Source organism: Physeter macrocephalus, chromosome 20 (assembly GCF_002837175.3).
Source record: "Physeter macrocephalus isolate SW-GA chromosome 20, ASM283717v5, whole genome shotgun sequence".
NCBI classification, from domain to species: Eukaryota; Metazoa; Chordata; class Mammalia; order Artiodactyla; family Physeteridae; genus Physeter; species Physeter macrocephalus.
Window position 1 is genome coordinate 14196891 of NC_041233.1, and position 18750 is coordinate 14215640.

The 18750-nt window shown below is 37.0% G+C and overlaps 1 protein-coding gene across 3 annotated transcripts in view; it reads right to left on the reverse strand.

Moving 5' to 3' along the window:
- Window positions 1-305: 305 nt before the first annotated feature.
- TMEM26 (transmembrane protein 26) overlaps window positions 306-18750 on the reverse strand; it is a 44868-nt gene continuing 26423 nt past the window's right edge. For all 3 annotated transcript variants that reach the window (XM_007113697.2, XM_055081240.1, XM_007113698.4), the window contains exons 5-6: window positions 4120-4196; window positions 306-1176 (exon numbers count right to left, since the gene is read on the reverse strand). In XM_007113697.2, the coding sequence (XP_007113759.1) occupies window positions 752-1176; window positions 4120-4196 (502 nt within the window). In that variant the 3' untranslated portion in view covers window positions 306-751. The remainder of the gene's footprint in view (window positions 1177-4119; window positions 4197-18750) is intronic.

Consider the following 18750-nt stretch of genomic DNA (forward strand, 5'->3'; position numbering starts at 1 on the left):
GTGCTAGCATGACAAGTATTTCCTGCCTCCCAACCAATAGATCCGTAACCAGAATGGCTTGCTGTGAATTTTGCAGCACCCAAGCCAAAGCAGTAATACTTCCGTAAGAGCATATGCGCCACGACAGAAGACTACAGCAGCCCAGAAAAATGATTTTTGCTGGGACGGTCTGTGCAGCGATGAATAGGGCTCTTGATGCTATGGCAGCTGGGCAGAGATTTTCACTGCTTCCAGCCCACAGTGAGGTAATTTTAAAGGCACTTTTCCCTTCATTTATTCTGCATTCACTGAATGTACATTTTTTGATGTCAGAGGGACATTGCAGAAAAGATCAGATGAGATAGTCTGACAATAGAGCCAAAGTTCAAAGCTTCTCTATTCTCAGGTAACAGCCAGGACAGTTTGTCTGCATTAAATGTCTTGAGGGCATGTGTCACTGTCACCCTGTCCACAGCTTTTCAAACAGTTCAAGACAAACAAATCACTTAGCGGTTGAACAACTGTAGCATCTGATGCCATCACACAGACGTTGTAGCGACAGCCGCTAATCAAAGTTCATTTCATTCCGTTGAAAAAGAAGTTCCTCGGCTTTGGTTTAAGATCACTTTTTATGTTGTTCTTTTGAAAATTATTATATGCCAAGGTTAAAAAAGAGAGAGAGAGAGAGAGAGAGAGAGAGAGAGAGAGAAGATTCTGTCTGTAGGAACCAGAAAGTCAAGCCTTCTGGCAGCATGCTGCTCTCGGTGACTAACTAAGGGGTCAGGGGAGAGTCGTCAGAGGTGACCGGCAAGGCCTGTAAAGGAATAGCCAAACCCTCCTTCGAACCACCTGCCCAGGCCCCAGGTGAGACCCCACTCTCAGCTGGTACACCTGGGCGTCTGTGCTCTCCTTTCAGGCGTTCTTGCTGACTTCGCAAGGAGGCATGGACCACCAAGGCCAACACCACCAGGCGGTAGAGCTGTAACACCACCACCAGGAAATTCTTGGCAGCGAAGAACACCAGCATCTGGTTGATCACTTTGAAATAGGTCATCAGTATGAGTCGCACAGCAAGGAAGGGACCGTCTTGTATGAAGATGCTGATTCCAATGTTCCACAGGTCGGCACTGTATTGGCAAAAGAACCGGCTGGGGAACCCCCTTGTTGTCATAGACACAGGGCACACAACATGCTGTACTGAAAACGCAAGAGAGACCAGTTACCGTAGCTCTCTGAAATGCAGAGAAGTAAGACAGAGTGAAGCGGGGACAAGTCATCAGCCATGGGGGTTACGTTCGTTCACAATGGGGAGTGATTCCGTAATTTCATTCTGGAGGGAAACAAGGGTAACCACCCTGTCATTTTACATCCTTGGTCATTTTAGATTCAAAATGGATCATCTGTTATAAGTCCAATGAAACACATGAAAAAAAGCCAGCCTCTAGTTTCTATCCACGTAAAAGAAAATCAGCTCATCTGTAAGTCCTCACTCACACTGGGGAAAGCACAATTAACTAGGCTAGAAAGGATAAAGTGCAGCAGAAGCCGCCCTGTCTGTCTTTGAAGTCTGCAGAGTAGGAAGGCAGCACGGCGGGGTGCTCTCAGCCTCGAGTCAGGGAGCCTGGCTTCCTCTCCTGGCTTCCTCATTTTCTAACAGTGAGATGCAGGCCAAGTTACTGAGGCTGCCTGGGCCTCAGTTTCCTCCTTTGAAAACTGGAGAACAATGACATCTTTGAGGAGAGGGGCCTCTATTCCCTGACCGTTTTTGTTTCCATTAGACTAACACCCCTGGCACCTCTCCTTTCTCACTGTCTTTCCCTGAGGATAATTCATGACTCACCTGGCTACTAAATTTGGGAGATGAAACAGAATGTCGGTGGCCCAGAGCTGTCTGCTTTCTCTCTTTGGTACCTGCCTATTTACTGGTTGACTCACTTGGCCCTCTGTGTAAATTGTGTTGTGAAAATTCAAGCACTTATCTTCAAACTCAAACTGAAGTCACGTTAAACATATTTCTCTAACAGGGGTGGGGTAAAAAAGCCCAAATAAATGCCATTGTTATTTTATTTTGTCTAATTCCTTATGGTTTTGTTTCACAGTTTACAAGAAGGGCTGGATATAATTACTGATTTTCCAGTTGAACAAAAGGAGGTCCAATCAACAAATGAACCTTTTTTGTTTTGATTTCTAAAATGTAAATTTAATTCAGGGTCAAGGGCAGAAAATAATCCTTTTATAATAATGAAGACTTCCATTTGGAGTTTTCAAACAAAGAATGCCTTCGTCTACTGGAGCCTGCAAATATTATGAAGCTGCTTTGATATGGGTGCACATAATGTACCGTTTGTTGGAAAATACAATAGTGATTTAGTCAGAAGTAACATTTGGTCTTTGTTTTTCAAACAGCTGCATAACATTATCACCCCTGGAAGTTTACAGAATTTCTTTCTTAAATAAAAATTTTCTAAGCAAGGCGGTAAACCACAAGATATGGGAGGGTGAGGACCAGTAGAGGGAATGACAAAAGCAAAACCAACGTAAGATCAATAGTCACCGTTCTTAAGAAGTTAGGGTCGGGAAATGGCTCCCAGAGGACCTCCTAAAAGTATTATTCGACATTGAAACTGAAGGTGCCTAATATTCTCTCAGAGGACACCAGCTGACTAATGGTATAGAGTACCTTCTGGGGCACATTACGACAAAATCTCTGTGTGTGTGTGTGTGTGTGTGTGTGTGTGGGGTCGGGAAATGGCTCCCAGAGGACCTCCTAAAAGTATTATTCGACATTGAAACTGAAGGTGCCTAATATTCTCTCAGAGGACACCAGCTGACTAATGGTATAGAGTACCTTCTGGGGCACATTACGACAAAATCTCTGTGTGTGTGTGTGTGTGTGTGTGTGTGTGTGTGTGTGTGTGTGTTACTGGCATACATTTGTCTGCAATTATTAACTAGTAATTAGGTTTGGGGCGTTTCCAAAAAGCCACAGCCACTCCTTCCTTCTGTTGACAATTTTGTTTTGCAAAGTGGATGCTAAGGTCTACAATGGCCTGTAAAACGTCTGGGCCTATCAAAGTGGACCAAAAAAAGATGCAGGAAAAAATTAAATATCTCTGTACAAAGATTAATTCTAACCCTGAGGCCATCAGGTAGGGTACCATGAGAAAGGAGTCAGACTTCAGGAAAATGTAACTATTCAATCCTAGAATTTCTTCAGAGTAAAGCGGCATCCAGGAGAATTTCCAAATGAAAATTCCAGGGCTCCTAGAAGTTATGGGATAACTCCAGGTCAATGCAGTCCAATAGAACCATCTGTGTTAGGAAAAACGTTCTATCTCTGTGCTGTCTGACATCATAGCCATATGCAGCCACGGAGCAGGCTAGTGTGACTGAGGAACTGAATGAACTTTAAATTTTATTTAATTTTAATTAATTTTAATCTAAATAGCCACATGTGGCTAGTGGGTACTGTACTGGATAATGCAGCTTTAGATCATCAGTATGAAATGCCCAGAAAACTGTTTACTTCTTGCAAAGTCTTGGGGGTTTATGTCTTTATTAAAATAAGCCCAATGGGAGTATAAGAGCCAATACTGAGGAAAAATCTAATTTCCCATGTGGCCCTGAAACTGCTCTTATTCCCTTTGAAGTTCTAATACAAGGGTCTGACAAAGGAATGAAAATGGCCCCTTAAAAAATCAGGAGATAACATTTATATGCCATTAAGTGTGCTGAAGCACAATCACTACAAACTATGTCTTATTTTTGTCATCACAAGGACCCTCAGTCCTCGCTACAATAATTGTCATCCCCATTGCATGGATGAAAAACTGAGGCGCTGATGTGTTAACTAATTTGCAGAAGCTTTTACAAATTGCAAGCAATGGAACCACTGTATGAAATGAACATAAAGCTGTGCTCTTATCGACTTAATTGTGTCAGGCTCACCATGAACCAGAGTGGATCATGGCTTTCCTAAGTTTCAACCTAGTTTTCTTCTAAACTGAACTGGAACTAACACTGAGATATGGAAGTGATTAAAAAAAATGATAATCCTCTCAAATGCTTCCTTAGCTTCACTGCAGTTCATAATCAAGAGCTGTAATTTTCTGTTTCTTTGAGCAAACATCAGACACTTACCTGCCAGGTCAAGTGGAAACTGCAGCATGCTCCAGGTCCATATAACAAGGATGGCATAGACCAGAGCAGGGCTATTCCTGGAATGCAGACAAAATTTTAAATTAGTGATGAAAAATACGAACACATGCAGAAAAATCTCGTCTCTTTTTGTTCTCATATTTGACTATATCCTAATAAACCTCTTGAGAGTTGTCAGAATATCTTGGTGATGTAAGATATCCATGAAAAATTCATGCATGATTAAAATGGAATAATGAAAAAGAAGTTTTAAAAAATCTGGGACTTAAAACCCAACTTCCACATGTGCCAACATCTGTGTGAATTATGGCAAAGGCTCTTGGTCCTATATTGCTGTATTTAGTTTTACAGAATCATGGAAACATTATGGGAGGGAAATGCTAGGACAAAAGTTAGACATTAACCTGGAAATTCAGAGGACTGATTTCAAGAAATTTCAAGGAGGGAAAGTGAAGATTGTTCCAAGGTCCCAAGACTCTAGCTTAAAAGTACATCTCAAAAGGGCTAGGTGAGGCTCAACAATTAAGAGCTTAGCGTGTAAAAGAAAGTTATCCTCAGCTGAAAAAAAAGTAGGGAGATAAACCCAATAATCAAAGTATACATTGGACACTAGGATGTAAATCAAAGAATGTGATTGTTTCATTCACCGTTGGATTTCCCCAGTGCCTATAACAGTGCCTGGCAAATGACAGTCACTCAACAAATATCTGTGGAAGGAACTGCTGAACGAATAATCGAAAGATCTGTACTTGGAAGAAATACAAATGTCACAGACCTAGGAAAATGGTCTTGGAAGACTAAAGTCAGAAAGAAGAGAGGTTACAAAAATGCAAAGGATCCGAAAGAAGTCTCAGTCACTTTTTTACAGCAAAAACCCAAAGGAAATTATCAATTTGAGGTTAGTGGTGTAATAACAGATTTTGTTGCCAACTTCTCTGTCAAGAGGGATTTCCAGAATGGAGAGGGATAGAAAAACATCAGGGAAGAGTAATTGAAACCAAACTCAATGAGGTGATTGTAAGGGATATCTTTAAATGCTTCGAGTATTGAGGCCCTGAAAAATTAGATCTTAAAACTCAGAGAATTTGTAAATGAGATTTCTAAGCCATCATTATCTATCCTGGCAGTTAATGGCGAAGACAAGGTTGCTGACAAAAAAATGAAGTCTTAACTTCCAAAATGAAGCAGAAGTATATCTTCAACTATAAAGGCACATTTACTATTAATCCCTGGTTAGATTATATAACTGATTATTTGAAAGATTTCTGAGAGCCCTTATTGAAGAAGACAGTAATTACTAGGAATCAGCACAGGTTACCTGAGAACAACAGCACTCAGCTAAGATTATTTTCTCTCTCTCCCACCACCGATTTTTTTTTAAATAGAGTTAGGATTACTAAGCAGGTAATGATACATACATAATAATAGACACTGGATTTAAACAAGGCTCATGAAAAAAGCCTCCCATAGTGTTCTCATTAGCAAGATTAAGAAATGTTCTGCGTGTGGGTACAGTTAGGTGGATTCCTAGCTGTGTAGATGACTCAGGGATTTGTAAAGGGAGCTCTCCAAGGGTCGCTGCAGGCTCTGCCTTTGATTCTGTTCTACTTCATCTACATCACTGAGTTGGGTGCTGACAATGATGAAAGGCTTCTCATATGCACATATGACACTGGGGGCTGGATGAGAAACCAATACCCCAGAAGACATAATCAGGATCCCCAAAGATCTTGACAGGATGTAACTGGATGACCTAGAATAAGTTGGAAGAGGTAGCACTTCACAGCAGCAGCCATTAAAAAGGCTCAAGGATTTTCCCTTCCTGTTATCTAATTATGAGTCCACAGTGTGACATGATTTATGATTCTCCAAAATCAAATGCAATCATAGGTCTCTTCCCGAGAAGTTTAAAGTCTAGAATTTTAAGTGAAAATGCCTAGGGAATGCAGTCTATAACTTTTCCCTCTTTGCAAAGTCAATGTCTCTATATAGTAGACCTTCAATAAGTGCCTGAATTTTTAAATAATCTTACCTGCAGTTTCTGAGCTCATACTGTGTGCCAGGCAGTTTTCTAAGTGTTTAACTCTGCAATCACACTTAATCCTCATACCAGCTCGACAAAGTACGTACCCTTATTATCTCTATTTGGCCAGTGATTTCAGCATCCATCTTTTTAACCTTTCCACGATAGTATTTCCATGAAGGAAATGGAAAGTTTTAGCCCTGCTCTATTCTATAATATTCAGAGTGTATCTGACATATTATGTGTTGTTCTTCATGCTTTAGGAGGAACACTGAAAACATTTCTGGTCCAAAAGAGAGAGACTAGGGTGGTGAGAGGACTCAGAGCCATGTTAGACATGGCATAGTTCAAGGAACTAAAAACTAGAGAAGACTGCTTTAAAACTTTATTTCATACATTTAAAGGGTTATCATGTGGAGAAGGAATTAAACTTATTTCTTATGACTTCAGAGGGCCAATTCAGGTTCAGAGGATTTGAGTTGCCCCTGCAAGAATCCAAATTTCATCACAATAGAGGAAAGTACTTTCTAATAATATTAATTCAAAATAGAACACGTTGCCCCTGGGGTTAGTATATTCTCTATTAGTGAAAGTTTTCAAAGAAAGTCTGGACAAAAACTTGAGAAAATTTTGGAGAGGATTTTGTAACAGATGTAAAATAGGTTTCTCAATAGATGGTCACTTTTGAAGTTTCTTCTCATCTCAAACTTCAGTAATTCTACGAAAAACTCATGTGCAATTTCTCTGCAAGGCAGCAGAAAGAAGTGGTAAAGCGTGAGCTCTGGTGCTAGGTTGCCAGAGTTCAAACACCAGCTCTAACCCTCACCAGAGAGACAGGGTGTGGGCTTCCAGTCCCAGACTAATCATCTACCAGCTACACGAATATGAACAAGTAATTTAATACCTATGCGCTTTAGTTTACCCACCTTCAATGTGAGGATGACAGTAATAATAGCTATTGGATTTTATATGATAATTTTTATTAAATATATTGTTTAAATATGTTAAACATATAAAGCTCTTAGAACAGCACTGGATAAAGACTAAGCATGGTATATATACTACCACAAGTTGAGTATTATTATTTTTTACCACGTAACCTGGAGACTTTTGCAACTTCTCTTGCCTGCCATTTTTCAGCTTATAATATCGTGGTAATGACAGTATCTACCTCATGGTGGTGTTGTAAAGACTAAATAACTTACCATAACTAAAACCCTTAGAACAGTGCTTGGAACACAGCAAGAGATAAATCAATATTATCCACTACTGCTGTTAGTAGTGGTAATAGTATTTTTATTTTTATTATGTGAACATATTTCTTAAACTCTTTGTGTTTTAATTTTATTATTATACAAAACAGGGATAAATAATAAACTGACCTTAGCCCTAAGTAAGTCAGACTCTAACCCTCTAATACCAAATATATGTCTTTTGCATTCACAAGTATTATCTGAACACACACAATATGGGACAATGTTGGTGTTGAGAAACCTATTCCTAAAGTTATCAAAAATAACTTTGGAAAAGATGGCCAGAAAATCTTTGGAGCAGACAAATTTGTATTATTAATTCAGACAGTAAAATTTACCCAGGAAGTTTAAACGCTGGAATATAAATACATCACTGAGCTTAAATGGCAAACACTCCAAATTTGTGAAGGAATTTTGGAGTGAATCTCTCCAGCATTGTCTCTGTTGTGTAATTGTCTCCCCAGCTTGTCTTGCCCCATTTTCTCATGTGTAATCTGTCTTCATAAATGTCAACTGAGAAGCATGTAAGCAGACAATGGGCTCTATTCATATAGAGACAAAAGATCATTTGAAGTATAATTACAGATGTGAGTATCACTTCTCTGCTTGGAAAACTAGGAGGATAAAAGACTGGCATTTGGTAAATCAGTGCACCGCAACTATTGGGTGAAAAGTAAAAATAAAGTCATAAATTGCTAATTTTTTTTATTAAAGTATAGTTGATTTAAAATGTGTTAATTTCTGCTGTACAGCAAAATGACTCAGTTATACATAAATATACATTCTTTTTTATGTTCTTTTCCATTATGGTTTATCCCAGGACATTGAATATAGTTCCCTGTGCTATACAGTAGAACCTGTTGTCCATCCATTCTGTATATAGTAGTTTGCATTTACTAATCCCAAATGTGAGGATGACAGTAATAATAGCTATTGGATTTTATATGATAATTTTTATTAAATATATTGTTTAAATATGTTAAACATATAAAGCTCTTAGAACAGCTAAGAGCTGTTCCCACCCCACCCCCTACCACCTTGGCAACTGTAAGTCTGTTCTCTATGTCTGTGAGTCTGTTTCTGCTTCATAGATAGGTTCATTTGTGTCATAGTTTAGATTCCACATATAAGTGATATCATATGGTATTTGTTTCTCTTTCTGACTTACTTCACTTAGTATGATAATCTCTAGTTGCATCCATGTTGCTGCAAATGGCATGATTTTGTTCTTTTTTATGGCTGAGTAGTATTCCAGTATACATTTGTACCACATCTTCTTTATCCATTCATCTGTCTCTGGATATTCAGGTTGTTTCCATGTCTTGGCTATTGTGAATAGTGCTGATATGAACATAGGGGCGCATGTATATTTTTGATTATAGTTGTGTCCAGATACATGCCCAGGAGAGGGATTGCTGGATCATATGGTAATTCTGTTTTTAGTTTTCTGAAGAACCTCCAGACTGTTTTCCACAGTGGCCACACCACCTTACATTCCCACCAATAGTGTAGGAGGGTTCCCTTTTCTCCACACCCTCTCCAGCATTTGTTACTTGTAGACTTTTCAATGATGGCCATTCTGAGCAGTGTGAGGTGATACCTCATTGTAGTTTAGATTTGCATTTCTCTAATAATTAGCCATGGTGAGCATCTTTTCATGTGCATATTGGCCATCTGTATGTCTTCTTTGGGGACATGTTTATTTAGATCTTCTGCCCACTTTTTGATTGGGTTGTTTTTTTGTTGTTGAGTTGTATCGGCTGTTTGTATATTTTGGAAATTAAGCCCCTGTCAGTCACATCGTTTGCAAATATTTTCTCCCATTCCATAGGTTGTCTTTTCATTTTGTTTATGGTTTCCTTTGCTGTGAAAATGCTTGTAAGTTTGATTAGGTCCCATTTGTTTATTTTTGTTTTTATTTCTATTGCCTTGGGAGACTGACCTAAGAAAACATTGGTAGGATATATGTTTTGTCTGTGTTCTCTAGGAGTTTTATGGTGTCTTGTCATATATTTTAGTTTTTAAGCCAGTCTGAGTTTATTTTTGTGCATGGTTTGAGGGTGTGTTCTCATGCATTGCTAATTTGCTTAACTGTTTCTTTTTGAAAGTGTAAATACTCCTATAAATAAGAGATAATCGGTGGATAGAGTTGCTCTAGATTTTTAAAAAGCATCCAACAGACCTCTTCAGAGGAGCAAAAAAATTGAGAGAGAGAGAAAAGGAAAGAAAGAAAGCAAATGAGCTATTAAGCTAACCTGGAAGAAATGCTTCATCAAGCAAAAAGAGCTAAACTAAAAGAACACACAGTGTAAACATAGAAAAACTCTCCTTTGTTTGGTCTAATATTCACAGTGAAGTAGCAGTAATGCTACGGGAACATTTTACCAAGTGTGTTTTTTCTTTTTAGTAAATGATCTGTGTTCAAAAAAAGACTGCAGAGAGTGATCTCCAAAGGTGTAAATAACTACTTAACTCTTCCTGGCAATTACACTGAAATTCAGACTTGTTAAAATGTTGGAGGGTGGCTGTAGCAGAAAGAAATGGTCAGCAAATCCTCTCCCCAGAAAACATACATAACACTGGACAAATTGTCAAAAACAACCACTTCAGATCTCTGGAAATAAACCAAAGGCAAATAACAAGTTGAGTAACATTTATTCATGAAAACCTGGTAGAACTCCAGTTAAGAACAGTGAGCGTCTAAGGTATTCTTGCCCATGGGATGTTCCTTTAAACCTCCAGCTTTGCTGTGTGAAGGAAAAATGGCACCAGACAGTTAATAGGCAATGAAGACTTTACTGAAGTCTACAGTAAGGGAGAGAGACTGAATTCACCCCCACTGAAACAAAAAGTAGAAGAGTTTTTAAACACTGGGGTGAGCTAGTGGAACAGTACTAGAGGTTGGTAGAGAGGGAAGTTGGTCAGTGTGATTAGGCCATCTATGTTTGCTAATTGGCACTGATATAAGTTAGGTTCCTGTCGTCCCAGAGAGACTAGGAGATAGGGGTGTTATCTTTCTTGATGATCACATTTCAAAGGGATGGCTCTCACATCCTTGAGAAAGATATTCCTACGCTGGAAAGCTGGAAAGAGTCTAAGAGAAGACTTGCATCTCAAAGGGACATAGAAAGAATTTACAGTTGCAAGTTTTCTAAAATCAATGCTCTAAGGAAAGGGGGAGCAGAGGCTTATATTCAGGAATAAACTTTTTTAAAGTTTAATCAAGCTGAGGAGAATGTTAAGGCTGCCTTGGTCAGTCGGAGTGGTGGTTTTACCAGGGAGAGCTTAGCAATGAAAACCAGAGGCCCCTTGTGACCAGAGTATGCTGACTTGATTTGGAGTGGAGTGTGAAATCCATGGTTAAAGGGGTGGTCAGTAAAAGTAACACATTTAGTTGGAAATGAATGGGGAAGCCCATGGCTTTCCTACTTTGAGGTTGCAGTCCCAGTTGGGGTGAGGGGCAGACTAACTTAAAATTTAATGGAGAGATTCCAAAAATATGAGAGCCATAGAAAGGCTAGATAATGTCTCCAAGTATGCCAGACATGTGCAGGGATGATCCAAGAAGGCCCAGTAGAAATTTAAAACTGGTTATTTTCTGAACTTGAATGTGCAATCCAGCTCATACACAGATCCATCAGCAGAGGGTGGAACTCAAAAGGGCTCAGAGTGTTTGATCACAAACCCTGCTCAAATCATTGGCTGACCATTAAACTATGTAATTATAGGTGTGACCCTAATAGCCATGCTAAAGACAAAAATAAGAATTAAAAAAACAAACAAAAACAAGTCCGAGCAGAAACATCAGTGACTGCAATCCAAGGGAAGATAGAGTCCTCAGATTAAGTTCAGGCAATTTATTGAGACAACAAAGACGACAAAAAGACTCCTGAGGCATGTGGGGAAGCCTGAGGATAATATATTGCTACAAAACATAATACAAAATGTTCAGTTTTCAGCAAAAAAGTATGAGACATACAAAGAAACAGGAATGCATGACCCATGCTCAGGAGAAAACAACAACAATCAGTTAATCAATAGAAACTGACTCTAATGGGGTCCAGATACTGGATTTAGCAGATAAAGACATCAAAGCAACTATCTTAAATATTTTCAAAGAATGAAAGAAAACTATGTTCCATAAACTAAAGAAAAATATGATGACAGGGACTCAATAAAAAAATAAATAACTGAAATAAGAAATATAAACTAAAAAGAATTAAATAGAAATTCTAGATTTGAAAATATGGGAACAGAAATGAAAAATTCACTAGGTGAACTCTGCAATTTGACTCTACATATGGATTTGAGACAGTAGAAGAATCAGTGAGCTGGAAAATTAATCAGTGAAAACTATCCAGTCTGAAGACTAGTAGGTAAAACAGATAGGAGAAAAACGAACAGAGTCGCAGAGACCTATAGAATGCAACTAAGCATTTCTATTTGTAATAGCAGTCCCAGAAGGAAGAAAAGACAATGGGTCAGAAAAAGTGTTTGAGGAAATGATGGCTGAAAATTCCTCAATTTGAGGAAAAACATTAATTTACAGATCCTAGATCAACAAAGTTGTAGTAAGTTTAAGACAAAGAGATCCACACCTAGACACATCACAGACTACTGAAAGTCAAAGAGAAAGAGAAAATCTTGAAAACAACAAAAGAAAAACGGCTCATTTGTACAGGGTAATGACAGAACAATGGCTAACATCTCATCAGAAATAATGAAGGCCAGAAGAAAGCGGAATGATACGTATAAAATGCTGAAGTAAAAACTATGGAGCAAGAATTCTTCATACAACAAAACTATTTTTCCAAACATGAAGGAAAAATACACACATTTCTCCACAAAGATTAAGAGAATTTGTTGCTAGCACATTTGCCTTAGATGAAACAATAAAGGAAGTCTTTCAGGCTAAAAGAAAATGACACCAGAAAGTAACTCAAATCCACAAGAAGGAATAAAGAGCATCTTCAAATATGTAAGTAAATATAAGAGAACGTATAAATATATAGTCATATCTTTTCTTCTCTTAATTTCTTTAAAAAAAGACAAGTCTATAAAACAATAATTATAAAACTGTACTGTTTGGCTTATAACATATAAAGATGTAATGTATATGACAATAATTGCAAAAAAGAGGGTGGAGGGAATGGAGCTATTAACTTGTAATAGAGTGTGAAGATCTAAAATCGTATTGTATTCCCTACAGTAACCACTGTAATAAAACAATACACAAATCAATAGAGGAATTAAAATTGTTCATTAAAAATATTTTAAAGCAGTACATAATTAACACAAGAGCAAAAAGGAAATGAGACATAGAGAAAAACAAATAGCAAAATGGCAGATATAAATTCAACTAAATCAGGACTTCCCTGGTGGCTCAGTGGTTAAGAATCTGCCTGCCAATCCAGGGGACACAGGTTCGAGCCTTGGTCCAGGAAGATCCCACATGCCGCGGAGCAACTAAGCCCTTGCGCCACAACTACTGAGCCTGTGCTCTAGAGCCCGCAAGCAACAACTACTGAGCCCACATGACACAACTACTGAAGCACGCGCACCTAGAGCCCATGCTCCACAAGAGAAGCCACTGCAATGAGAAGCCTGTGCACCGCAGCAAAGAGTAGCCCCCGCTCGCCACAAGTAGAGAAAGTCCGCGCGCAGCAACAAAGACCCAATGCAGACATAAATAAATAAATAAATAAATAAATAAATAAATAAATAAATAATTCAACCAAATCAATAATTACATTAAATATTAATGGATTAAACACATTGCAAAAGCTTGGAAATTGTTCCCCCAAATTCATGTCTGCGTCGACTTCAGAATGTGATCTTATTTGGAAGTAGGGTCTTTGCAGAAGTAGTCAAGGTAAGAGAAGGTCATAATAGATTAACCTGTGTCCTAATCCAGTGACTGGTGTCCCTATAAGAAGGGGAAAAATTGGAGACACTGACAGACACACTGGGGAGAATGCCATGTGAAGACAGAGGCAGAGATTGGAGTGATGTGTCTACAAGCTGAGGGACACCAGAACTGCCAGCAACCAGCAGAAGCCACAAGAGAGCCACAAAAGGGAACAGATTCTCCCTCAGAGCCTCTAACAGAAACCAACCCTGCTGGCACATTGATTTGGACTTTCAGCCTTGAGGCCTAAGAGAATATAAATTTCTGTTGTGTTGAGCCACTCAGTTTGTGGTAGTTTGTTATGGCAGCCCTGGGAAATTAATATACACTCCAATTAAAAGACAAAAATTGTCTAACTGAGATGAAAATGCAAGATCCAACTATATGTGGTATATAAGGAATACAGTTTAGATGTAAAGATACAGAGTTTGAAAAAGATATCCCATGTCAACAGTAGTCATAAAATAGAGTTCCTAGGTTCATATGAGACAAAATAGACTTTCAGACAAGAAATATTACTAGAGAAAAAGTGGCATTTCATGATGAAAGACAGTTACTACATGAGGAAGAAGTTTAAAAAATAAATGTGTGCACATCTAAAAACAGAGCCTCAAAATACATGAAGCAAAAACTGACAATACTGAAAAAAGAAATAGACAATTCAACAATCAGAGTTGAAGATTTCAGTGCCTCATTCTCAATAATTGATAGAACAACTAGACAGAAAATCAGTAAGGATATAGAAGACTTGAACAACCCTATCAGCCAACTTGACATAACTTACATTTACAGAACACTCAACCAAACAACACATTCTTTTCAAGCCCACATGGAACTTTCTCCAGGATAGGCCATAAGTCTCAGTATTTTAAAAGGGTTAAAATAATTTTGTATATTCTCAGACTACAACAGAATTAAAATAGAAAACAACAGGGAGAAATTTGGGCAATCCCCATATGGAAATTAAACAGCTTACTTCTAAACAATTCATAGGTCAAAGGAGAACTCACAGGAGAAACTGGAAAATAATTTGAACTGTATTAAACAAAAAGATAACATATCAAAGCTTATGAGATGCAAATAAAGCAGTGCTTAGAAGGAAACATAACTTTGAATATCATATTAGAAAAGAAGAAACGTTTCAAATCAATTAGCTTCCATCTTAGGAAACTAGAAAAAAGAAGTGCAAATTAAATCCAAAGCAAGCAGAAGGAAGGAAAAATTAAACATCAGAACACAAACCAATGAAATATAAAACAGAATAATAGAGAAAATCAATGAAACCGAAAATTAGTTATTTTAAAAGACTGACTAAATTGAGAAGTCTAAGAAAAAATAGAGGAGACACAAATGACCAAACTCAGAATGAAAAGGGGGGGGGGCCATAATAAGTGACCCTACAGAAATTGACACAAGTATAAAGGAATAATATTATGGACAACTTTATATAAAAAATAAAATTAGATAAAATGTAAGAATTCCTAGAAAGAAAAATATAATAAAAACTGACCCAAGAGGAAACAGAATAACTGAATAGACTTATAAGAAATAATGATGTTGAATTAGTAATAAAATATCTTCCCATAAAGAAAAATCTAGGCTTAGATAGCTTCCTAAGTGAATTCTATAAAATATGTAAAGAAGAAATAACATCAGTCTTATACAAAGTCTTTCAGAAAATAAAGAAGGAATGCTTCCTGAGGTATTCATTGAAGGATATTACCCTGATACCAAAGCCAGGAAAAATATCATTTGAAAATATTACTAAAAATCAATATGCTCTATGAGTATAGATGTAAAAATTATTAACAAAATTTTAGCAAACCAAATTCAGCAACATATAGAAGGGATTATACACCATAACCAAGTGATATTTATCCCAGGAAGTCAAGGTTGATTTAACATCTGAAAATTAGTTAATGTAATACACCATATTAATAGAATAAAAGATAGCCACCACACAATGATCATAAGAAAAACAGAAAAACATTTAACAACATTCAGTGTCCATAGAAAAAGAGAGAGAGAGAAAAGAAAGAACTCTCAGTAACCTAGATAGGGATTTCCTCCAACTGATCAAGGGCATCTATTAAAAATATCTGTGCAAAACCTACAGCTAACATCATCCTTAATAGTGAAAGACAGAATGCTTATCCTTTGAGATTGAAAGGTCCACTCTTATACTTCTCTTGAACATTGTACAAGAAATTCTAGCTGGTGCAATAAGGCAAGAAAAAGAAAAGGCGTACAGATGAGAAAGAATCAAAAATATCTTTGCTTTCAAATGACATTATCCCATATGTAGAAAGCCCCAAGGAGTCTACAAAACTAGTAAGCAAGTTTAGCATGGTTTCTGAGTACAAGATTGTCACACAAAAGTCAACTGTATTTCTACACAGTGGTAATAAAAAACATGAAAATGATACTAAGAAATTAAGAAAATGATTCTATCAAAAAGAAAAATATTTAGGAATAAATTTAGGAAAAGTGGTGCAAGACCTATACATTGAAAATTACAAACCATTGCTGACAGAAATTAAGGAACAGCTGAATAAAAGATGAGATAAGTTTATGTTCATGAATTGAAAGACTTAATATTATTAAGATGCCACTTCTTCACAAATTGATGCTTAGATTTAATACAATCCTTATCAAAACTCCAGCAGGATTTTTTTTGTAGAATTTGGCAAGCTAATTATAAAACTTACATGGAAATGCAAAGGATCTAGAAAAATCAGAACAATTTTTGAAAAAAGAATAATGTTAGAGGGCTTACAGTATCCAGTTTCAAAACTTACCATAAAATTCCAGTAATCTCAATAACGTAGTACTGGCATAAGATAGACACACAGAGCAATGAAACACAATAGAAAGTCCAGAAAAACTCCTTATATATGTGGCCAATTGATTTTTGACAAAGATACCAAGGCAGTTTAATAGGGAAAGGATAGTCTTTTCAACAAATAGTGCTGAGACAGTTGGTCCTAGCTGGGACAAAAAATACTGCTGGGATAATGCCAAAACACAAAATGAAACAAGACAAAACATGAACTTAGACCCTTACCTCATGCTACACAAAAATTAAGTGAAAACATTACAGAGGAAAATATTTCTAATTTTTGATGAGGAGAATATTTCTTAGAATCTATGATTCCGAAAGCACTACACAGAAGAAAAAATGATACATGGGATTTTATCAAAATTCAAAAAAATTGTTATTCAAATGACAACATTAAAAAATGAAAAATTGTATACTGGGATAAAATATTTACATTATGTATCTAATACCAGACTTGTATCCAGAATATATAAAGAACTCTTACAACTCAATAAAAATTAATCCAATGAAAAATGGGCAAAAATTTGAACAGATACTTCACCAAGGAAGATATATGAATAGCTAATCAGCACATGGAAAGATGCTACGCGTCATTAGTCATTAGGGAAATGCAAATTAAAACCACAATATGATGCTACTATGAGCCCACTAGAATGGTTATAATCAAAAAGACTGAAAAAAAAATGTGTTGGTGAGGATGTTGAGAAAATGGAACTCTCACACATTGCTGATTGGAATATAAAAAGGTATAGTCACTCTGGAAAACAGTTTGGCAGTTGTCTTAACATAAAACCCAGTCATTCTACTTCTAGGTATCTATACAAGAGAAATGAAAACAGATCCATACAAAGGCTTTTAACGGAGCGTTCATAGCAATATCATTCTCAATAGCAAGAAAATTGAAATACACATGTATATTGACTACTGAATGGATAAATAAAATGTGGTATATGCATGGGGTACTATTCAGCAATTAAAAAGGAGCTAACTACCCACACATGAAACAATGGGAATGAACCAAAAAAACATTATGCTACGTGAAAAGACCAGACACAAAGACCACAAACTTTACAATCCCATTTGCATGAAATTTCTAGAAAAGGAATTTCTACAGAGACATAAAGCATATCAGTGGTTGCCTAGGGTTGGCAGTGGCAGTGAGAATTGACTTCAAACAGACACAAGGAATCTGGATTCTGGTGATAGTTACACAAATCTATAAATTTATTAAATATCATTGAACCATAGAATTACAATAGATGAATTATATGGTGTGTAAAGTGAAGCTGTTACAAAAAAATTTGCCATATCTCACAAGTCCATGTAAATTCATAAGAATTAGGAAGATGAACTTCATGTGGGCATGCAGAAGGAAGTTGATTTAGGTTAAAACAAAACAAAACAAAACAAAACTGGATTTGAGGTATTAACCAGGATGCAGGAGAAAGATGTAGACATAATTGTGATGTAGACATTATTGCAGGTTTTCTCCTAGACCTATCAGCTCAAATTATGGAATAAAATAAAAAGGAAAAAGAAAATGTTTTAATAATAAGTGATGCTCAAAAAATCTAGAAGCAATAAATGCTGGAGAGGGTGTGGAGAAAAGGGAACACTCTTGCACTGCTGGTGGGAATGTGAATTGGCACAGCCACTATGGAGAACAGTATGGAGGTTCCTTAAAAAACTAAAAATAGAACTACCATATGACCCAGCAATCCCACTACTGGGCATATACTCTGAGAAAACCATAAAAAATAGATAGCTAGTGGGAAGCAGCCGCATAGCACAGGGAGATCAGCTCGGTGCTTTGTGACCACCTAGAGGGGTGGGATAGGGAGGGTGGGAGGGAGACACAAGAGGGAGGAGATATGGGGATACATGTATATGTATAGCTGATTCACTTTGTTATAAAGCAGAAACTAACACACTATTGTAAAGCAATTATACTCCAATAAAGATGTTAAAAATAAATAAATAAATAATAATAAGTGATGCCAAGTAGGTTATAATGAAGTAACCCCCTTTGCTATATTACGTGTAAACATCTTTTACATGTATATTAAATTTATGCTTCATGATTGTCATTTTGAGGCCAAAGAGAAAAGCTACGCTACAGTGAGAAGGGTTTAATATTTCCTTTGAAGAGATGGAAATTTGCAGTGTTAATTCTTGCAGTATAGATGGGGCCTGAGATGAAATCAGACCTTGGGAGGTGGGCCTTAGGAGGGAATTAAAAACTCTCATTTCTCTCTGCCTTGATTTTGGAGTCTTTGGGTCATGATGGAGACATGCAGAAGTCTAGTGGAGACCACAGAAGGTCACTGACACAATGCAGTTATATTAAAAATAAAATGATTTCATCTGAGATCATGAAACCTGAAAAGAAACTTAAAAACAATAACCTGGGCAGAGTTTATTCAGTTCTATTCTCAGGACATGGTATAAGTTTAAAATGAGAAAAAAAGATTTATAAAACACTCAGATTAATGTATTGGTGGGTGAAGAAATTGCTGAACTGAAATTACCTGGGTTAGGATAGGATTGTATGTCCTTTCTTTCATCACTTGCTCACCATTTGCTCCCCAAT